Source organism: Mesocricetus auratus, unplaced genomic scaffold (assembly GCF_017639785.1).
Source record: "Mesocricetus auratus isolate SY011 unplaced genomic scaffold, BCM_Maur_2.0 Super-Scaffold_100676, whole genome shotgun sequence".
Taxonomy (NCBI): domain Eukaryota; kingdom Metazoa; phylum Chordata; class Mammalia; order Rodentia; family Cricetidae; genus Mesocricetus; species Mesocricetus auratus.
The window spans coordinates 151,219,023-151,242,780 of NW_024429266.1; the positions used below are offsets into that span (position 1 = coordinate 151,219,023).

The 23,758-nt window shown below is 42.3% G+C and overlaps 1 protein-coding gene, 1 long non-coding RNA gene and 1 pseudogene across 2 annotated transcripts in view; 1 reads left to right on the top strand and 2 right to left on the bottom strand.

Annotated features, from left to right (window-relative positions):
- Nucleotides 1-14,530, bottom strand: part of Chchd6 (coiled-coil-helix-coiled-coil-helix domain containing 6) — a 218,924-nt gene extending 204,394 nt beyond the window's left edge. The window contains exon 1 of the mRNA XM_040737696.1: nt 14,344-14,530. Coding sequence (XP_040593630.1) covers nt 14,344-14,430 — 87 coding nt within the window. The 5' untranslated portion in view covers nt 14,431-14,530. The remainder of the gene's footprint in view (nt 1-14,343) is intronic.
- Nucleotides 14,531-14,612: 82 nt separating this feature from the next.
- On the top strand, nt 14,613-17,801 carry LOC121136733. The gene is made up of 2 exons (XR_005873827.1): nt 14,613-14,688; nt 17,402-17,801. It is a non-coding gene; the product is annotated as an uncharacterized LOC121136733 (long non-coding RNA).
- A 619-nt stretch (nt 17,802-18,420) lies between these two features.
- On the bottom strand, nt 18,421-18,772 carry LOC101837785 (annotated as a pseudogene).
- Between the last annotated feature and the right edge of the window lie 4,986 nt (nt 18,773-23,758).

Below are 23,758 nucleotides of genomic sequence, written 5' to 3' on the forward strand. Positions count from 1 at the left end.
CCAGGATTCCATTTTGTTCTAGCTGCATCCTCCATGCCTGAAAATGTCCCCAGGCACATTAGAGGCAGTGGTGGCGCACGCCTTTAATCCCAGCACTTGGAAAGCAGAGGCAGGCAGATCTCTGTTAGTTCGAAGCCAGCTTGGTCTACAAAGCGAGTTCCAGGACAGGCTCCAAAGCTACACAGAGACACCCTGTCTCAAAAAAAACAAAAAAAAAAGTTAAATAAAATAAAATACTTGCTAAATTAAAAGTGTAGTAAAGGAATGAGGGGATATGACTTGTGAAGCAACCTTGTTTCTAATCTAAATTTAAACTTAAAAATAAATAATAAAAAAATAAAATAAAAAGTGTAGTAAAGGTTCAAGTCATAAAACTGCATGCATGCAACAGAGTATTACTAGTCAGATTTGCTTTACCATGACAAAATATCTGAGATAATCAACTTAAAAGGCGGAAAGCTCATGGCTTCATTCAGCCCATGGCCCCTGGCTCTACTGCTTAAGGCCTGTGGTGACTCAGTATATCCTAGTGAAGGGGGCCTATCCTATTTAGCTTTAATGATCAAGTCATCTGAGAAAAGGGCCTAGATTAAGGAATTGCCTAGATTAGATTGGCCTGTGAGTATGTCTGTTGTGGGGTTGTCTTAAATACTAATTATCTGGAGGACTAGCCCCTGTGAACAGCATCATTCCTAGGCATGTGGTCCTGGGCTACATAATAAAGCTAGCTAAGCATGAGCCTACGAGCAAGCCAACAAGTAATGTTCCTCTAAAGTCTCTACTTCAAGTACTTGCTTTAATTTCTTGCCCTGACTCCCCTCAATAATGGACCAAAACCTAGAAATATAAGTTGCTTTAGATCTGTATTTTATCACAACAGAAAGAAAACTAGGCAAGGCCTAATTCACTTCCACAGCAGTTGAGAAGCAAAGACCAAAGAGTGGGGTTCCAACAACCCCTTCAGAGGCATACTTCCAATGACCTGAATTACTTCCTCAAGGAATTTACACCCAGCCATTCAAAGGCCCCACCTCCCAGTACTACCATAGACTATGGATGCAAGTTTCAGCACATGGCCTTGGAGGCAACATCCAAACCAAAGAAGCATGCCAAGTTCTTCAGTATCAACTTCTCAATAAGCTTGTTATCAGATAGGGGTGAGAAAGACAGACAGAACATAGTCACAGACACACAAGCAGTTCAACTAAGTGCTCAGGAGCTCCAACTCCTGGGGAGATGTCTAAATGAGGCTTTGAACACATTCCACATTAATGGAAAAACAGAAATGTGCTTTGCAATCAGGGGTTGGCCTGCCAGAGCTGGGAATGGCACAAGCAAAGACACACAGGGAAGGAATGCAGAGATTCTGAGGTTTAGTCACAAAGGTCACTGGTGGGTATATTTAAAAATTAAGGTACAAAGGGTTGCTGGGCTCCACCTGACGAAATTTCCAGATGACAAGAAGCTACTGGAACCACTGCAGCTTCTGAAAGGGATTCAGCCAGGATTTTCTCTGCACAAAAGAGTCTAGAAAAGGACTTGGGATAATAAAGCATGGAGGAAGTATGGCAACAGAGGAGTACAGATCAAAAGTGCAGGCTGGGATGTGTACTTGCTGGAGACTGCACAAAAGGGATGGATACTGAAGACACTAAGGAAGAGAAATTAGTTAAGACCTGTCTGAAGGCACAGGCAAATGAAAGAGCAATTCACAGGACAGCATATACAACACATCTCACTGCACAAGCCAAAGGGAAGAGCACGTTTGTATATGGGCTTGTCTGAAAGGATTCATGAGAAATTGTGAACAGTTGGCATTTAAAAATAAGATGTATTCTGCAAGAAGAAAAAAGTCCAAGTAATGGAAGAGAGAAAAGATGACAGTGAGGCTCTCCGCCTGGCTTGCTGTAAAGAAGGAGGTGTCACTGCCGAGCCAAGAACAGCCAATGTGTGAAGTATTCCGAATGCATCCAAGTAGCTCTGACCCTCTGCCACCCCAGAAACAGGGGAAGAAATGAGGGAGGGACCCTGTGAGAGAGCCCGGTGGGGCAGACGGGAGGAGGAAGGTCACTTCTCAAACTCCAGAAACAGGCAATGTTCTGGCTATTCTTGGTTGTCAACTTGACTACATCTGGAACAAAATCCACAAAATGGAAGACACACCTGTGACGGATTTTTGCTTAACTTAAAATAAGAAGATTCACTTCTAATCCAGCTCTTTGAGGTGGGAAGACAAACCTTTAACCCGCATCTTGAGGCAGGAAGACACAACTTTAATTCAGATCTTCAGTCCAGATCTAATCTAGGCCATGACTTCTGCTAGAAGGCTATCTAAGGACATGGGAGAAGGAAGATGCTGCTCTTTGCCTGCTTGCCCTTGCCTTGCTAGCAAGTTCATTCCTTCACCGGCATTAGAGTCTATTTCTTTGGGATTCCAGTGTGTATATTCAAGACCAGTTGAGACATCCAGCCTTGTGGACTGATCAGGTACTAGATTCTTGTAGTTTCTGTTCACAACCAGCCATTATTGGATAAGCTGGTTGTGAACAGTCATTCTAATAAATCCCCTTTATATAGAGAATGAGAAAGACTCATTCTATAAGATCTGTTAAATAGAGCAATGGTTCTCAGTCTTCCTAACGTTGTGACCACTTAATATGGTTCCTCATGATGTAGTGACCCCCAACTAAAATTATTTCCCTTGCTACTTCATAACTGTAATTTTTGCTACTGTTATGAATTGTAATATAAATATTTGCTATGCAGATGGTCTTAGGTGACCTCTGTGAAAGGGTCATTCGGCCCCCAAAGGGGTCGGGTCATAACCCACAGGTTAAGAACTGCTGCTCTACAGAACCCTGACCAATACAAGCAACAGAGCTAGAATAGAGGCAGACAAACCCTAGCATCAGACCCAGGTGAAAAAGCACTGTGCCTTACAGGGACTCCTTGAACAAATGCCACATGCCAGGTTCCAGCTAAATGAATGTTCTGTGCATGGCCATTTTACACTAGAAGAAAAGTCAGGGAGGCTGAAGAGCCACCGATGATCAGAGATGACCTAAGTGCTAAGACCAATACTCAAAATGAACCCTAGCAATAATAGTGACACCTGTACAAAGGAAGGCAGGAACATGGTGCTCGCTGGAGGAGAGCACACCATGCTATGCAAGGGCTGGTTCAGGAATTTGCAGCCACATTGCCTCCACTGATGAGCTTTATGGAGCCAGAAGAGGAAGAGTGGTAACAAGGAACTCAGCAGTCAATATGAAAATTATTGCATTTTCAGCCTCACAAACCTTGCTGTTCAGACACAATTCAGAAGTAACAATGTGGAGGCAGCTTTGTAAGTTCATGAAGTCAGGTGTCAACTCCCTTACGGACAGGAGAGGTGTCACTAGGGATAAGAAGTGGCTGGCTGGCCCAACATGCCTTCATAACCATGGTCTGTCCACACAGTACCATATTTTCCAAGGTCTCATATGTGCAAACCCTGGACAACTAAGAAACCAAATGTGTTCTGTGCTCTATCCCTGCCTGGGTCCATGGCTCCTGCGGGCAGGGGCACTAGATCAGCTGTGCACCAAGGCAGTGTCAACTGGCTAATCTCTAGTTTACTTGACATCTCATTGAGTCAAGCTCTTGGGGACCAGACACCCCAACCCTTGAAGAGGCACTGCCTAATCCTGCAGTGCTAAAGACTCCTCTCTTTGCTGGGGCTGTTGCCTTGGAGACAGTGTTCCTAGTCCTTCAACTTCTTATGGGCTGAAATTAGACCCACCGGCTGCTCAGCACAGATGTAAATCCCAGAATGTCAGGACAAGAAAAGCCCTCAGGGACCTCCGACACTGAGCATGGCACATGACACCAGCACAGCACACACAATTGCCTGCTGAGGCCAGGTGGGTGGCAGATGCAAACCAAACAGGTCTAGCAAAGAAAAGCAAATCATGTAAGGCTCTGTGGTGGGAACGGTGCTAAGGGCAAAAGGGGGACAGCCGCCTTGTCGCTCACACAAAGTACTGCCATACGCAAAGACACCAGACTGGCAATGGGTTTTTTTTCCCTTCCAAAAAAGCTAAGAATCAAATTATGTAAAGCCTCCCAATTTTTAATTGGTAGCAATTAATTCAAACCTATTAATAACATAAAGTTTCTGGGCTCACGGTTGGGGGCAAGAAAACCAGCCAATGTCTTCAAATTCTATCCAGCTAGGATCACACTGATCTGCAGCAGACACTGAACCATATCTAAGTGACTCCTGCTCACCAGGCAAAAGGGAGGGGGCAAGAAAGAGATTATGTTTGGCTCAGGGCAGGAAGTAATAGGAAATGGGTAGGTCTGCAGGTACCACTGAGAAAGGTCCATTCAGAGGGCAGTCCCTTGCCACAGACCTAAGGAAGAAAGAGATTCAGCCAATGAAAGGCGGGGTGGGAGAAACAATAGATCCAGAAGGTAGAGCCACAGGCCAGACCAGGGAACAGTGTAGAGCACATAGGAGAGTGTTGCCCCAAGCCCAGCTAGATGAAAGGGAGTCAGCACATGGAGCTAGCTCCCAGTGACCCTGGCACAGGGACAGGCCTTTAACCCAGAGACAAAACTCGAATGTGACACAATCAGCCCTGACTCTGAACAGTCTGACAGAAGAAATGGAAACAGGCTGCTTCCAAGAGGACAAACAAGGATACAGGGATAAAGTTGTCCTGACTCGTCTCCTTTGAACCATTTGACAGAAAACTGTCCAAAAGTCAAATGGAGAGAGGAGGTATGGACCTGAACTGAGGGGGAGAGCAGTAAGAACAGGGCTGGAGATGTGACTCAGGGAGCTTGCCCAGGAGGCACCAGGCCCTTTGATCCATCCCTAGTACAGGCAGTTTGTGAAGAGTAGTAAAGACAAAGGAACAACGAAACAGAAACTGCTGGCAAGACTTGTCACTAAAGATTGAAAAGAGAAATGAGGGAGACTGCTGACTTTATAGATGAGGGTCCTTTCTAAGAGGGTGGAAGAGGGGTGCAGGAAGGTCCCATGCAGTCAGTGAATTAGATGCACACACAGCAAATGAGCCACACAAGGCGACGTGAACAGGCCCACCATTTGTAACAGCTCTGGGCTGGAAACTCCGATTCCAGATGGTTATCAGCTAATGAGTGAGGATAGTAGAGAATGACTGGGGTTGGGGTACAGGGGAAACAAAGGGTTGAATCAGAAAACACCCTGAAGCTTCTGTCAGACCCTGGCAAAAAAGCCGTGTCCTAGATTGCTTTCTGCTGCTGTGATAAACATTCTGACAAAAGCAACCTAGAGAGGAAAGGGTTTATTCCAAATTAGAGGGCAGGAACTCCAGCAGAGGAGAGGCAGGAACCACAAAGGAAAGCTGCTTACTAGCTTGTTCAAGGTTCAAGGTCAGCTACCTTTCTTATACAGCCCAGAGTCTACTTGCCTAGGGATGCCACCACTTACAGCATCATACTCCTACACTGGTTAGCAACCAAGAAAATTCCTCACAGACATGTCCATAGAACAATCTGATAGAGGTAATTCTTCAATTGAAATCCTATCTTCTGCAGTTTTCATCCTAGACCCAGAAATACTAAGACAGAGCAGAGCTCTCCCGACAAAGGAATGGTAGGATTTGACATGTTCAAGGATCAAGAATGCCTCCAGAGCAACACCTTTATTTTCCAAATGAGGCATCAGTCTTCCAACAACCACACCTATATCTACACTGCTTTTTGGGTTCTATGACACAGTTAAGGTGCACTGCAAAATTTTATCTTACATGAGGATTCCATCCCCAACTCAGAAGGTCATATGGAAGTCCCTGCATCTCTTTATGTTGTTTAAATGTTACTACTGGCTAAACAGGTGTCAAAAGCAAAAAAGTATCTCAAACTGTGTGCACTGTCCTCAACTGCAATCTCATACACTTTTGTAACACGAAAAATAAATGACCCAGGACAGATATTGGAGTTCAAGCTTCATGCTGATGATCAGAGAAGCAAAGCAGCCAAACCAGCAGGTCTTACCTCTACCAAGCTGAAATGGCAATCCTGTCTTCACGAATCCTCAGAGACAAAAGCTCTGAACTCCAGTCTCCTCTTCCTTATACTCCTTTCTCCACCCAGCCATATCCTCCTGTCTCCACCTCCCTAGTGCTGGGATCAAAGGTACGAGCTCTGTGACTCTTCACTCATGTGTAGGCCAGGATGGCCTTGAACTCAGAGAGATCCATCTGCCTGTCTCCTAAATCCTTGGATTAAAGGTGTACGCCACCATTGTGTAGCTTCTATAGCTAGTGTGGCTGGCTTTGCTTTCTGATACTTCAGGCAAGCTTTACTAAGTCAAAAATAATATATCACCACATACTCTGAATCTGGGAATTAGTCGTCAGTGGGGAAGAGTACATGGGAGAAGGCTGGGTCTTCATATCCTCTGCCTCCTCAGGTGAGGAAGGACAGAAGGACCTAAAGTGTTCTGCCTCCCAACAGAACTTGCTCTTCTTTGTCTTCTAACACCTCAAAACTAACCACAAGATGTGACTAGTGTCAGAGCATTGATCAGAACTGCACATGTGAAGCAGTTAGCCCAGGGACTGGGGAGCAGTGCGCACTCAGGCACTGTGTGTTGGTCTCCACATTCTAACTCAGACAGCCTTCACTGGAAATGGAAAGAAGCTAGCTGCCTGTCTCCTAGTTTTCCAAGTTGGCATTTCCTTTTGTGGCTCCATCAAATTATACTTACCTAACTGTCATAAGTCAAGAAGAACTTTTACAGCTGAAGGACACTGGAGTTGACTTGTGCTCAAATCCTTGAATGCACTTGTGCTAAATGGATACACAGAAATGCTAGATCCGATCTGTCCTTCTCCAGGGTCAAGGCCTTTGTCCAGGTCTTCCGAGATCACTGGTTTGTCTCACTGACTTTAAGCAAATCAAACTAAGACAAAAGATACAACCAAAGAAGAGGCATGCAAACTAGACAGGATCCTAAGCAGAGTAACCTCTATCAAGAGGAAAGAAAGACATGGAACAGGAAAAGGGATAGTATAGAACATGATTACAGCACAGATGTGGGACATCTGAGGAGGCAAGCTCAACACTCTTGACAACAGTGTGCTGGCAAAGAAATCTAATGCACAAATATGAAATAAGCCCATAAAGCCTTGGAAAGGTATGAATCTCATATGCAGCTGCCACAGTACCAGCCTGGATAGAAGAGCTGTCAATCCATTAAGCCAAGTTCGGAATCCAAATTATACAGCATAATAAGCCAGACATTCCAATTTTTAAAAATTCATCTTTGTCCTCTTAGAATTTCTAAGAGTTAAACAGTGTACAGGAGCTGGAAGGAATGGGAGACAACTAAAAGGTAAGACTACCAGACCCTTGCCGGGCCGTGGTGGCGCACGCCTTTAATCCCAGCACTCGGGAGGCAGAGGCAGGCGGATCTCTGTGAGTTCGAGGCTGGGCTGGACCGATAGCCTCCAAAACAATACAGAGAAACCCTCTCTCGTAAAAACCAAAACAAACAAACAAAAAAAAAAGACTACTAGACCCTTAAAGGAAACCACACACAATCTACAGCTAGCATGCTTAGCAAGGGAAGACTCAATGCTTCCTCCTTAGCCTCAGGCAAGGAAATTATTCTTACCACTTCTATTCAACATACACTGCTAAGTCAGTGCAAAAATGAAAAAGAGAGTTGGCAACATGGCTGAGGATAAAACCTGACCTGAGTTCAATCCCCAGGACCCAAACTGGAAGTTGATAACCAATTCCCAAAGTTGTCCTTTGACTTCCATACACTCACCATATACCCGAGCACACAAAGATTTTTTTTAATGAAAAAAAAAGGGCTTACAACTTGGAAAGGAAGAAGTGAAAAGTCGTTTATGTCATTTGCAGACATTATCTTAACCATAAAATATTCTTAATCAACAAAAAAGCTGCTGTAATAAGGAGCTCAACAGTCTGCAACAAGATCAATATGCAAAAATCAACTACACACACTCAAGCAAAGGAAAGCCCAAGGATAGAATTAAGAATATAATTTTACAATAATACCAAAAGAACAAAACCCTCTGAAGAAAAGAAGCACACCACTGTGTACTCAAAGCAAAAAGTGCTGCTGAGGAAAACGAGGAGAGTCACACTAACTGGAGATACCTTTCATACCCACAGGCAGGCAATGCCACAGTTAAACAAATGTGGGGACTGGGGAGATGGCTCAGTAGATAAAGCACTTGCCCCTCCAGCATGAAGACTGAAGTTTGGAGTCCCAGAGCCCATGGAAAAGTCAACGAAACATGGAGGCCACCTGTATTCCAAGCAGAGATAGGGGTTCTGGGATATGGTAACTGGCTAGACTAGCTAGACTTGGCATGCCCCAGGTTCAGTGAGACTCTGCGTCAATACAGGAAAATGGAGAGCAACTGAGGATCCACAATCAATTTTGAGTCTCTATGAGCTCATGCACACATGTACATGTCACCCCATACATGCACACAAGCACACACACTATGCACATCCACATGCAAAAAGGCAATAGTAATTCCCCAAAATGAAGTATAGATTTAATTGCAACAGGCCTCTTTTTTATAAAAGTTGACAAACTAATCTTAAAATGTGCATAGACATGCAAAGGGTTCAAGACAATTTTGATGAACAAGGCCAGAGGCTTTGTACTGCCAACTTCTGAAACTATGGAACTATAGCAATCCAGACAGCATGTCCAGGCACAAAGACAGACACAGAGATCAATGGGAAGAACTGAGCATCCAAATTAACCTCATGTTCACTCAATGCATTTTGTGAAGGCTCCATAGTAACTCTGTGGGAAAAACAAATCTTCTCAAAAAACAGTATAGAAAACAGATAGGTATCTCGTTCAAAAAAAAATGTATTTCTCAGGGTTCAGCAAACAGATACTTGAGTGAAGTCCAACCCACCACTGACCTCCTATACAGATTTTTTTTCAGAGGCACATTGCTATAACCATGCATCCATGGCAAATCTAGGCAGTTATAACAGACTTTCTGGTCTACAAAACCCAAGTACTTACTATGTCCTTCCTAGGATGATTTTGTCAACCTTAATTTTAAAACTACCTCTATATACCCCATACACAAAAACTAACAAACAGATGATGGACCTAACTAGTAAGAAGTATAAAACTCTAAGGAATAAAAGAGAGGAAGACATTTTCATCACTTTAAAGTAGGCAAAGTTTTCCTAGATACAACAGCAAACATACAATCAATAGTTTTTGAAGTTTAAAATTACAAACACTTATACAGAGAAACCTTGTCTCGTAAAACCAAAAAAAAAAAATTACAAACACTTGCACTTCAAAGACTGTTATAAAAACAGAAGCAAGTCACATATTGGAAGAAAAAAAAGCTTCAAATTAGAATGTAAGAAAGGGTTTGGATCCAGCAAAGAAAACATTACTCAATGATAAAAAAGACAACCCAATTAAAATGGGAAAAGGCCTGAATAAACATTTCACCCAAGAAAGTATGTGGGCAGCAAATAAAAGATGCACACGGATTCTTACTAGAGAAATGCAAATTCAAACCACTACATGAATGCTATTTCACAGCACTTCTAGTCACTACAACCAAACAACAGCAAGAACAAATGAGGTAAGGAACACTCAGGTATTGCTAGTAAAGCCAGAAGATGGGATAGCACTTGAGGAACAACCTGCAAGTTTCTTAAAAGTTAAAGGCAACACTGTAAGAATGACCCAGAGAATAGAATCTTAGGTTTCCATCCATAGGAAATGACAACAAATAGCAAGCAAATATCCACAGTAGCTTTATTCATTACAACTTAGAATGGGAGCAATACAAATATCTACCAACTGGTGAATGAATGAATGAATGAATGCACTATATATCCATACAACATAGTAGCCTTCACCAACTAAAACTTTCAAATGACAGGCATACACTACCACCAACAGAGCAATGCTAAAAACATTTAACAGGAGCTGGAGAGATTGTTCATTAGTTAAAAGAACTTGCTGTTGTGAGGACTTGGGTTCAATTCCCAACACCCACGCAGTGGCTCACAACTGTATGTAACTCCAGTTCCTGGGGATCTGACATCCTCTTCTGGCCTTTGTGGGCACTGCATATATGTGACACAGATATACATGCATGCAAAATACTCATACACATAAAATTTTAAAAAGGAAAAGGAAGAAAAAGTTTAACAGGACTAGGTGTGGCTTAGTAGTGGAGCTCTTGCTTAGAATGAATTAGACTCTGGGTTCTATCCCCACACTACAGAAAGAATTACACTAAGCAAAAGAAGCCAGGCATATAACATACGCAAACCCACCTACACAGATTATCCACAAAAGGCAAATTTATAAAGAAGGAGTAATTGTTACTCAGAGTTGAAGATAAGCAATAGGGAGTGACCTAGGCAAGAGATAGCATTCAGATCTCATAAATGTTCTATAAGTAGATTAGGTGACAGTTACCCGATTCTGTACCATTATTAAAAAATTCTGAAATAGTAAATTGGCATTTAAAATACATCTCATTATGGTTTTCTTTAAAAGAAAACAAACAAACAAACAAAAATTGACAACACCCTATCTTTGAAGACCACTCCTGACTAGAGATCTGCAATGTGGCCTCCAGACTAACATGCTCACAGCCTTGCCTGGCATCCAAGCTCCGGCTGATCCTGCCACACAGCAAGCCTTGCCAAGCATCCTTACCCCTCATGGAGGCCAACCATTTTAATGTTGCTTCAGAGTCAGAGCTTGAGCCAAGTCTTGCACTAATTCACTATATGACCTTTGGGTTAATTCCTGTTGTTGAACCTGCTTCCTCCTTTGTGAGATTCAAATGACTATGACCTCTAAGACAGACGAGGACAGTGACATTGTACAAGGTCAGCATGTGCAGAAATATCCTTAGTACACTTGGCACAGCATTTAGCACAGTATACATAAGTATTCACCCCAGGGATGGCTCAAGTCATACCTAATCTACATCATCTCCTCAGTGAGGCATTTCCTCACCAACCCACCTCAAACAAGTCCTACTACTCTCTGCATGCTTTTAATTCCTTAGAACTTGCAGCTTTTAAAGTTTTTCCCTTTATGTTTTCTTTCCAGTCTCCAAGATGGCAGAGGTCCTGGCTTTGTTCCTCATTTCTGTAAGACCAGACCAGTGCCGGGCAAATAAAATGTTGGCATTTGTTGATTAGCTCAGGTAGTGCTCTGGCAAGTAGCCTCCCTGGCATCTGAATGTTTTGGGATTGTCTCCTGTGTGTCTGACTAATCTTTCATCGTATTTCCCTTCCCCAGTGGTCCAGAACCTGCCTCATAGGTGTAATGAGTAATGATAAAGTTTATCTAGCCAGAAGGCTGGAATGAGCTTAGGCACCTGGCTAATTAAGTAGGTTCCCGAAGTGTGTGGTGCAGTAGGGGGTGAATAGCTGAAAAGGAGAAGTGGTTTGGGAACTATGAGTAGTCTGGATTTCAACAATCAACCAAGTTCAGCTAAATTACTAGGATGGCAGCTTATACAGGGTGGAAAAGAAAAAAATAGACATTTATAAGATATTGTTGCATTCTCTTATAAGACCACGAAGTTCAATATACTGACTGAAACAATCTTCATGTATTTCATGCATGTTTGCTCTGAAATCAGTAGTTGAATATAATTGCAGCATTTTGCATTAATTAAATTTCTCTTACCTTCCACAGAATTAGGGCTTGAACTCAATATGTAAATTTATGCAAACTAATATGTAAATTGCAAGGCCCTAACACTTGATTTTAAGGAAGCAAGAGCACTGGGATCAGGCCCCAAGAATTAAATACAAGTGGTCTCTAAGAATTTTTTTTCTGAAACTAGGGCAGACATTCTCTTTTGGAGTCTACCTCTTATTGCCTTCTCATGTGTTCACTAGAGCAACTGCTTTATTGATCTAATTGTTAAAATATGTATTACTTATTTTTACCTATCTGCCTGAAGACAGTGAACTCCTCAACCCTGATGTAACTACTAATAACAAGAGGCCCTCCACCAAATACTTCTTTATCTTAATGTTTTTTCTTCCTCTTTAAATCCAGGCACACGGGACATGGCTTTCCCAACAAGGGGCCAAGCACCTCACTGAGAACCCCCTAGAAAAGCCATTTAGTCCTTCAGATTAACTAGAAAAGGAATCTAACAATTACTGAAGTTCTCCCCAGTTTCATTGCCTGCAAAAGTAGAGTACTAACATTCCTGACAGGCCAGGCAGAAGCAAAGTCAAAATTTCAGATTGCCAAACATGTATCATCAAGCTGGAGGGAGTCTGATAGATCTAGATTAGACCCAAATGATACTCAAGTGGTACCTTAGGAAGTCTCCAAGCTTCATTTTCCATCTTTATACTAGGGTGTGGAGAAATTAGGGTGTGGAAGGATGGCTCTGTGATTAAAAATGCTTATTGCTCTTCAAGAGGACTTGAGTTTGATTCCCCGCACCCAGAGGCAGCAGCTCACAATAGCCTACAACTCCAATTTCAGGAGATTTGACACCTTCTTTTGGCCACCCTGGGCACCTGCACATATGTGGTACACACACAGACAAGCAAACATGTGCACGTACACACACACACACACACACACACACACAAATGAATATTTTTGAAAAGGAGGGAAAATAATTTTAAAGACTCCATACTCTACAGAAGTATTATGAGAAGTAGAAATAAAAAGTCAGAGTTACCTCCAATGGTACGTCTCTAAACCTGTGAAGACACAGGCCTGCATCACCCCCGAAACAAGAGACCCAGTGACAAAGGTGAAAAATATCCTGAGCCAAGGCTATCCTCCTAAATTCTACCTCAACTTCTTACCTTTCAGCCTTCAGCAAAATCTTCGACCATTTAATCCTTGCCACAAGCCAAGTCAACACCACCACCTGGACAGCTGCATATTCTGAGAGGCCTTTTCAAAACATTCTGCATGTCTTCTACACAGTTCCCTCGGTAGTACCCAGGATAACCTTCCCCTGATATCTCAGGTGGGACAAGTGAAACTCAAAAAACAACTCATTCATGTAAGGTCACACAACTAATGAGCTTAGATATCAGACCCTTGGAAGTCTTTTTCTGAACTTCCTCTCTAATTCACCTAGACTCAACTCAGAACATTCTGTTTAAATTTATTTCATTGAGTTCACTCGGGTAAGCACTTAACAATTATTCACCAGGTACCCACTCTGTGTCAAGCACAGATGTAGAAGAAGTATAGCACAAAATAACCTACTTTAGTCTTGGGCCTCCTTCGTTGCTACCTAAGTGACCCTGGACAAGTTATGCCAATAGCACCTCAGTTATCCTTAAGTGACAAAATGGGCTAAGAGAACAGACTTGATGGTGGCTTAATCCTAGTACTCAGGACACAGGTAGTCAGATCTGGTAGTTCTGGGCCAGCCTGAATGGAACAGTGAGACCCTGTCTCAAAACAAAACAAAACAAAACAAAACAAAGGAGGGGGCACTAACAGTTCTACTTCTCATAGGTCTATTGAAAATTAGTATCTGTAAAGGGCTGCCACTCTGCACCAAAACGGGAGCTTTTATTCTTCTAAGTTCTGGGGAAAACATCATGAATCACACAAGAACTTCAGCCAAGGAAGCAGCTAGAGCTGTCATGGGAAACCCAATCAACACAATTTGTTTCAGACTGAGCTGAGTGCTGTGAAAACCATAAACGTGTGGCAGTGCTGTAGGAAGCTGCTTGAGACTCTGTGGTCAAGGACTCCTGGATGGCATCTGAGCTGTAACACGATGATAGCCAGATTAATGGTAACTGAAGAAACATCAAAAAGATGGGATCTTCTGGGGAACAAGGAGGTCCTGACGCAAAATAAGTGTAGGTATGAAGGTGAGGAACACGCCTGGAAAGGGATGAAGGGGTTGGTGGGCACCAGGGCAGCTTGTAAAAGCAAGTGAGGCGTTCCCTCCTCTTCAACATGGTAGAGACCCACCATTAAGGTTTTGGGTGAAGGGTGGATAAAGTATACTGTAGATAAAACTCCCCGTTTTGGAACCTCACGCAGGCACGTGATCAAGAATGGAAATGGGGGAACACCTTCAAGAAGTGCTACAGCACACGCAACCAGACGCACACGCCAGGCGAGATGGGGTAGAGAGAGGAACGAATCCGGAAACGGGAGAGTAGAGCCATGGCGGTGGAAAACGACTTGAGGCGGCCGGCTTCCCATAGTGCCAGCGGCCTCCCCATCTATCTGGTCCCTGAACGGCGGCTCCCGCTCCCGCCCGCACGCTCCTCTGGCCCGCGCCCTCCCGCCGCGCCTCTCACCCGGATGCCCTGCAGCACCCGGACCCGCTCCTCCTCATCCATCTCGAAGGACACCCTTCGGGCCTCAGCACTCTCGGCGCTGCCCATGACAGCAGGCAGGCAGGGCGTGCGGCCACGCGAGCCGGCTCCACAGCAACCAGGACGACGCCGCTCGACACCCTACACTCTCCACTCGGGACACAGGCCAGCAACACCGCGCTCTATTGGCTGCTGCCACCGGCGCGCGTTGCCTTATGGGAGTTGTAGTCTGGTATTCTGGCGCCATAAGAGGGTGGGGACGTGGTTCTCAGAGGCCAGGGTGCTTGTAGGCTGGAAAATTGGATGGAGGGCATAACAGACACTGAGGTAAGGTCAAGGTTTCTTATAAATATTATCCCGGAAGCAAAGCAAAGGTCGTGTTCTGAAAATAAACTAGCAAGGATGCTGAGGCAACTCCCATTGTCTATGTTCAGGTTGAGAAGTACTTACTCAGCTACCAAGGGCTGAGCAACAACCCTCCCATCTCCCCCCCAACACCCCCCCTCACACACACACACACCAACCCCAACTCCACTCCTACCCTAGAGACCTATCTCCCTAGGCTTCAGTCATGAAGGAAACAAATTCCAAACACAAGTAGTGAATTGACTGTAGAGCATGAGAAATTGCACTGTAATTCAGTCAAACAAATTAATAAATGATGGTAACCTCATAGAGCTTTGAGACCTAAAAGTGAGTGTAGTTCATTATGAGAACACCTGGGGAAAACTATCCTAGGGACCAACTGTTCATTCCAAAGATTTAAGGAGAAAGACACCCCCCCAAACCCAAATCATCATGGCCAAATTAATTACAGCAAGAAATTAATTAAAGCAAACTTTTTATTTGTGTACACAGACTGCTCTCCCCAAGGCGGGGTTCAAGAGGCCAGACTTGGACATAGAGAAGATAAGCATTGTATAGCTCAGGAGTAGGGGGATTCCAAATGGGAAGTTAGGCAGGCAAATAGTTGGGGATAGAAAAGCAGAACATAAGTTGGTCAAAACAACCTCTCATAAAACAAAGATGTGTTTGCAAGGTGGTCCTAACAAGGTAGTCAGTCATAGCAAGGTGATCATAACAACTGGTGGTCATAATAACCTTTTGAAACAAAAGCAAGTTTGCTATTTCCCGACACAGGCAGTAGTTAACCATTCGTAGTTAAGGTTACAAGTGGGGCATTGCCCAATCTTTGACAAACAGATTAAATCATAAAAGGAAATAACCTAGTTTATCTTTATTATAAGATGGCTTTCAAGCCTAAGATAGATGCAGGCTGGTTCATCATTCCCCTCTCATCTGATCTGTCCCTATCAAATCATTAGTAGGGCCTTACATTTTTTTTTATCTAGGGGGAAATAAAATTTTAATGCATCAAAAGATTAACGGCCTCATTATAAATTATACCTGTTTGGTTGGCATAGAAAGAACAAAATTTTTAAGACCTTGTAATCTTGGTATGCCAATAGGTACTATAGGTAGCCACTTTGACCCCTCTGTTGGGGAGTTCCCTTTTTTATTTTTTTAAACTTTGATCTGCATTTATGTTAATCTGATTATATTCTGTGACATAAGTTTTTGTTTCCTCAGTTTCTTCTGAGATATCTTTTTTGTCTGCAGAACCTCCTCTTCTGGCTTTGAAACAATTTGTTCCTTTTCCATGCAGATCATCTTGATGTGACAGGGAATGCATCAGAGGTCTGATAAGGATAGTCATAGCAGGAAGCATAATCCAAATGGCCTTTGTATCAATTAAATGACAGAGACTTACTGCTACCTGGCTGGTTACCCTAGGATTCAATGGCCTTGGTGGCTTTGTTGAGGGCAGAAGTAGTCAGTATTTGGCTGTCATATAGGACAGCATGCATCTTCAGTTGCTGCACAGGAAACTATAAGCCTCTGACTGCTGGACCCAGAAAGTCTTAGAGGTTTCCCTGTGGAGGAAGAACTTGGAAAAACTCAACCAACTATGACAAGGCAGAGCAGGGCAATTAACCACATTTCAGACAGAGCCCTAGGGGCAGGGGCAGTTTTTACCAGTGGATAATGTCACCATATTTCAGGTGGAGTTGTCTGTACCCCATCCTCTCTTTTATTTTTTTTTTGAGACCCTGTGGTCACTGCTAGGAGTTGGAATTTCTATCATAGAGAGCTTTTCCTTTATGCATCTAAAATGTCATATTCTGCAGATCTTGGAAAAGTTTTGAAGGCCATCTATTAAGTATAACTGATTTTAAATAAACTTCACTTGTTTTTAGTTACTTGTTTTAGGTTTAACCTTGAAAACATATCCAGGAGGCTAAATAAAACTTATTGAAATAAAACTTTAAATCATAAATACAGTCCATAGGGATATTGGCAACTTTATTTTCCTGGTCTTTTTATAGTACACCATTGCAGAATATCAGTTTCTTGTATGATTCAGTTTATCAAAATAGCTAAAGCTTAACAAAGTTAGCAAAGACAAGGAGGCTAGACTTACATTCTTAAGTCAATCTCTGCCAAGTCTTTCTTAGGGTGAGATTTTAAGCATAAAAACCATGTTTTGGGTTGACATATTTCAGTTAACAAGAATAGTTAGCCAGAAACTGAACTACAGGGTTTAAAAAGCAAGGTTAGTTCATTTGGAGACTTTCCAGAATTATAGACAGATTAGCTCTCTATTTTTGTTTTGGCTGGTAGTGCTGATTTTGTGCCAGGAGTTTTACAACCTGAATGGTAAAATTACCTACGTATAAAATTTTAATTATTACCCCTGTGTTATAAGTTTTAATTCGACTGCCTTGGTAGGACCACCTTGAAACCATGTCCTTGTTTCACAAGAGGTTGTTGTGAACAACTAGTCATGTTCTGCTTCTATAATCCTGCCTATTTGCCTGCCCAATCCTCCATTTGGAAACCCCCTTCCCCTGAGCTATAAAATCCTTATCTTCCTTATGACTAAGAACCCCACCTGTACACAAATAAAAAGTTTGCTTTAATTAATTGCTTGCTTTAATTTGGCCTTGATGACTTGAGTCAGTGGTCTTTCTCCTCACAGCTTTGGGTCTAACAGTTGGAGGCTCTGTGAGATCAAGACCCCCAGCCCAAATTCAGCAATTCAGAAGCCAGACCCTTCCTCTGGCCCTCTGAGACTGAAGCTATGCTCTGTCAGTGGTACTCACTGGAGATATTCCCAGGCCCCCAAGGCACACCTTTACTTTAGTCAACTGCCTTAGCTGATGGTGGCAACAAAAAAAGAACAACAACAAAAAAAAATAAAAGCAAACAAACCAAGCACCAGTCTATGGAAGCTTCTTTCTTGAAAACCCCCTAGCCTTGCAGCTTTGGGGCTAATATGAACTCTACTTTCTCCTGGATCCAAGGCTGTTCTTTCAAATGCTGCTTGAGAGAGACAATCCTGTCTGACAGAAAATAAATCTTGCTTAATTTGACTAAAAGAATTTGAGTAATGGTCTTTACTCTCATTTGGTGAGATTTAACAAAAACTGACATTGATGGAAGATACTGTAGAAGACATAAATACAGTATTCTATGTTCATTAATTGGAAGAAGGATATTGTTAAAATATTTATACTCCCCCAAATAATCTCTTAGTAACCACTATCAAAATTTCAATGGCGTTTTTCACAGAAAAATATCTTTAAAAAATATTTCATTTTGCTGGGCGTTGGTGGCACATGCCTTGAATCCCAGCACTCCGGAGGCAGAGGCAGGTGGATCTCTGTGATTTCGAGACCAGCCTGGTCTACAGAGCCAGTTCCAGGACAGCCTCCAAAACAATACAGAGAAACCCTGTTTCAAAAAAACAAAAAAATATTTTATGTGTATGTATGTGTGCCTGAGTGTGCCACATGCATAAGGAATCTATGGAGATCAGAAGAGGTGTCTGATCCCCTAGAACCAGAATCATGGGAGGTTATGAACCACTGTGTTGGTGCTGGGAACTGAGCCTGAATCCTCTGCAAGAGTCTCATAACCACTGAGCCATCTTTCCAGTCCCAACTGATACAAACAATACAGAACAGATTCAAACAGCTCCATGCAGTCTGTTGCAATTCACCCAACTGTAAACCGAGGGACCTGCAGGTTGGAGGGACTGCCAAGTCCAGAAGCTTCCTTAGGTCCTTGGTATCAGTATCTACTTCAAGGACCTGATCTAGGGCTGAGCAACCTTGGGAACATAATTATCTCTGCTCTCTCTCCTCCTGCAACTTGATAGAGCTCCCTGTCACGGGACCTCTCTGAATCCACTTCATCAGACTCAAGACATGGTTGGCTATCTTGTTGCAGTTTCTTGCTGGGAATAACCTTGATCTCCTCCAACATGCACTTGGACCAGTCACGGGTAGTACTTCTTCATGATGACCCAGGCCACCTTCTTCACAGACTTGGTGCAAACACAGCTCATGTTGGCAGGTCACCAGATAAAACTATCTTAAGAAAGAAGTTAAAGCTAGAACCATTGCACTCCCTGGTTTCAAGCTATATTGCAAAGCTAATGTAATCAAAACAATACAACACAGACTAAAGCCTAGAAGTGAACTTATGTATAGTAGTCAGCTGATCTTTGGTGCCAACACGCAGTGGGAAAACGAAACTCTTCAATAAATGATGTTGGAGAAACTACTTTTTTTCACATTCAAAATAATGAAATTGGACCCCTTCTTGTTCTGTGCACAAAAATCAACTACAAATAGGTTTAAAACTTAAATGTAAGATCTGAACCTGAAATATCTCAAGTGTAGGGTATGTAAATATAAGTGTAGAAGAAAAGCTCCTTAATGTTGGTCTTAACACTAATCCTTTAGATATGACACCAAAATCACAGTCAACAAAAGCAAAAATAAGCAAGACTACGTTAATGAGAGATGGCTCAGTGGTCAGAGAGCTGCTCTTACGGAGGGTTCAATTCCTAACACCCTCATGATGACTCACAACTGTCTATCTGCATGTCCAGCTTCAGGGGATCTAATGCCCTCTTCTGACTTCTGTGGGAGCAAGCAAAACATTTATACATATAAAATAAAATAATCTAAAAACATTTTAACAACAAAAAATCTTTTTGCAGGCTGGTAGGATGATCCAGTAGGTAAAGATGCAAGTGCTGGAAACCTGAATTTGATTCCTGCGACCTGCATAGTATGAAGAGAACTACTCCAACAAGCTGTCCTATGAATTCTACATGCATGTCATGAATGTGGCACATGCGTGTGTGCACTCACTCACACTCACACACTCACTCACACACTCACACTCACACACACATTCACTCAACTCACTCACACACTCACACACACACTCACACTCACACATTCACTCAACTCACACACTCACACTCACTCACACACTCACACACACTGGTGAATGTAATGTAAGAATTCAAAAGTTTTGCATAGCAAAGGAAGCAACTAAGAAACTGAAAATGCAACCTAAACAATGAAATATTTGCCAGTCATACAGCTTGTAATAAATGCTTAATAATATTCAAGACATTAACTCAAAAACAATAAAAGGTAACCCAATTTTAAAATGTGCAAAGTACTAAAACACTTTTTTCCATATCATGCAAATAGCAACTAAATAAATGAAAAAATGCTCAGCATCACCAGTCACCACAGAAATGCAGATCAAAACCACAATCTATCACCACCATCTGCTACAATGACCACTATCAAAAACGCAAGCCGTAATAGCTATTGGCAAAAACTGGAGGGAAGGGAACCCTTGCCCACAGCTGATGGAAATATAAATTGGTACACTCATTATGAGAAACTGTATAGAAGTTCCTTATACTTTTTAAATATAGTGTGGGGGTACACCCCCCACATAAACATACCTCCCAAGGAAATAAAATCAATGACTCGGGCTGGAGAGATGGCTCAGAGGTTAAGAGCACTGCGTGTTCTTCCAGAGGTCCTGAGTTCAATTCCCAGCAACCATATGGTGGCTCACAACCATCTATAATGAATGAGATCTGATGCCTTCTCCTGGGGTACAAACATGTACTCGGATAAAAAAAACTGCATACATAATAAATAAAAACTGCATACATAATAAATAAATAATTAAAAAAATAAAATAAAATCAATGACTCAAAGAGGTAGGCTGTACCACCATGTTCAGTGCAGCGTTATCCATAATAGCCACAATAAGAGAGCAAGTGTCTATAACTCATAGTGTATTCAGTCTCAGGTGAATAGGAGGTTGTTTATCAAAGGACATAACTTAGTTACAAGATGAAAAAGCTTGGGGATCTAGTGTACAGCTTGAGTTGTGAATGACAGATTGACTAATTTGATTATTATAAGTATTACACACCATGTCACTATATAAGATATAACCCTGTAACCTTGAATACATAGTATCTTTGTTAATTAAATATATGTATTTTTTGTTTAGTTATTGTTGTTCGAGACAGGGTCTTGCTATGCAGCCCTGACTGACTTAGAACTTACTGTGTAAATGTGCTGGGTCTCAAACTGGCCTTCTGAGTGCTGGGATTAAAGCTATGTGATCTGATGCCCACTACTTGCCTCCTCAAGCACTTCACACACAGTGCATAGACATGTGAACAGGCAAAGCAACCATACACATAAAAATGCTTTAAAATGCTGCCATATGATTAAAATTTGATTATAACTACACACAGTGGTAACCAGGGGATGGATTAACCACCTTGATTGTGGTAGTGCTGTATACCTTAAATATATCTAATTTTGTCATTTATACCTTAATGAACTGGAGTGGGGGTGCTATGATCAAACTTGAGCACAATTCTAATGAAATTTGTACTCCAGAGCTCCTGTAGGACCAGGTTAAGAAAGTTACCAGCTTTAGCCGGGCCATGGTGGCACACGCCTTTAATCCCAGCACTCGGAAGGCAGAGGAAGGCGGATCTCTGTGAGTTCAAGGCCGGGCTGGACCAACAGCCTCCAAAACTCCGAAACAATACAGAGAAACTCTGTCTCGTAAAACCAAAAAAAAAAAAAAAAAAAAAAAAGAAAGAAAAAGAAAAAGAAAGTTACCAGCTTTGACCATGTCATGTCAGTCAGCTAGTCATTGGCAGCTGAGGATAGTTCTCTAGAGAAATCTTTCCTCCCCAACTTGCTTTTTGGTGATGGTATTCTGTCACCCCAATAGAGACACTAAGACAATGCACATTCACGCAGATCATGTAGAAGGGGCTCACGTACCACTGTGCACAGGACAACTCTTGTGTGTTAGTTGTCTCCTTCCACCATGGGTTCTAGGAATCAAATTCAGATTGTCAGCCAAGCATTTTAACCATTCGAGTAATCTCATAAGCTCCATTATTCCATTTTAATGAAGGAAAAGGAGACATAAAATTGGAAAAAGGGCACAAACTTGACCTTTTAAAAATTAAATGTATTAGTGTGGATGGGCATGCATATGCCACATCAGGTATAGAAGTCAGGGGACAACTTGTGCTCTGCTGTGTGGGTCCCAGGGACTGATGTCAGTCAGGTTACGATGCTTGGCAAAATGCCTTTGCCTGCTGAACCATCTCAGTGACCCAAAATCTCTTCTTTAAAAATAAAAAATACCAGCTAGGAAAATGCCAAAGAAAATTAAGATTTTTTAAAAAAACTGCCATTTTGCCATCCTCAGTAAAATTGAATGAAGCTAGCTCAAATCATCAAAATATATACAAGACACTAGATGGAAGGTTAAGAAGCAAGCCTACCTGCTAGCTTTGACTTATTTCTTACTATTTACCAGTAAGAGCTGTATTATAGTGAGGAGGCCTGCTGGTCACTACCGTTACCTAATGAGGAAGCTTCAAAGACACTGGGAGAAGCAGTGTGACTCCCAGCCCCTCAGCAAACTGCTGTGGTATAGTGCAGTCAGTGTGTGACTTGAATGTACTGGAGTGGAAATAAGTCCTAAAATAAACAAACAAAAATAAAAACTAGCAAAAACAGCACCAATTTGTTTTTAATTATGTGTGTGTGTTTATGTCTGTGTGAATTTGTGCCTGTAAGTGCAGTGCTCTTAGAGGCCAGAAGAGGGCATTGCATCTGCCTAAAGTGGGTGACGAGAATGAACTCTGGCAGAGCAGTCAGTGCTCTTGACTACTAAACTGTCTTTCCAGGCCCTTGGGAAGTGTATATACAATATAATATCATAGAGTTTCTGTTATTATTGCAACTGGGATTAACACAAGGGCCTCACACACACTGAGTGTGCATTCTATCACTGAATGATGCCCCTGGCCTTCTACTTGAATTAATATTATTCAGTAATTATTATTGAATCAACATCAATTTTCTTTCTTAAAAGCTTTACTTAATTTTACGTGTATGATTGCTTGCTGGCATGTTTATATGTGTGTAGCATGTGTGCACAGTGCTGGTAGAGGCCAGAAGAGAACATCAGATGCCCTGGATCTTGAGTTACAGAAGTTGTGAGTCATCACGTGGCTGCTGGGAACTAAACCTATGCCCTCTGCAAAACTGACAACTGCTCGTAACTGATGTGCCCTTGCTCCAGTCCCTCAATCTTAATTTTCTTGTTCTTGGTAGACATGTGCCAAAATATTTAAAAGTGCTGTGTCAAAAGCATCTGCAACTTACATTCAAATGGTTCTGAGGGAAATAGTGTCAGTTGATGATTCTAGATGAACTATATATTGGAGTCCATTATATTGCTGCATTGTTAGAATGAGCTTGAGATTTTCTAGAACTACACTGTGGTAGTTTGAATGCAATCGGCTGCCATAAGCTCATAGGAGGTGGCACTATTAGGAGGTGTGGCTTTGGAGTGGGTGTGGCCTTGTTAGGGGAAGTGAGTTACTGTGGGGGTGGTCTTTGAGGTTTCCTATGCTCAGGACATTGCCCCGTGACACAGTCCAGTCCTGTTGCCTGCAAGTTGTAGGACTCTCAGCTACTTCTCCAGCACCACATCTGCCTGTATGCCATAATACTCCCTGCCATGATGCTAACAGACTGAACCTCTGAAACTGTAAACCACCTCAATTAAGTATTTCCTTATAAGAGTTGCTGTGATCATGGTGTCTCTTCAGAGCAATAGAAAACCCTAACTAAGACAAAAGTCATAACAGGAAAAAAAAAACCCATTCTGAACTGCACAGAAGGAACAACTCTCCAAGATGTGCTTGCCTCTTGCCGCTTTAAATGACTTGGTGACCTAGCTTTGACTAATAAGGCTCCAGAGCAGTGTGGTACCTGGATGCAGGACAGTGGGGGTGCTAAAGACAGCCTTCCTTAAGGCTGAGTGCAGTCCCTAGATCTGAGCAAGTTAGGGATGCTCTGAGAGAATGAAGCTGATGCTGCAGAGTATTTGACAACCAAGGCCCCATACCTAGTGAGCTCGCTCATGACAGGGTGAATGACTTGACTTTTGGAATTAGCAA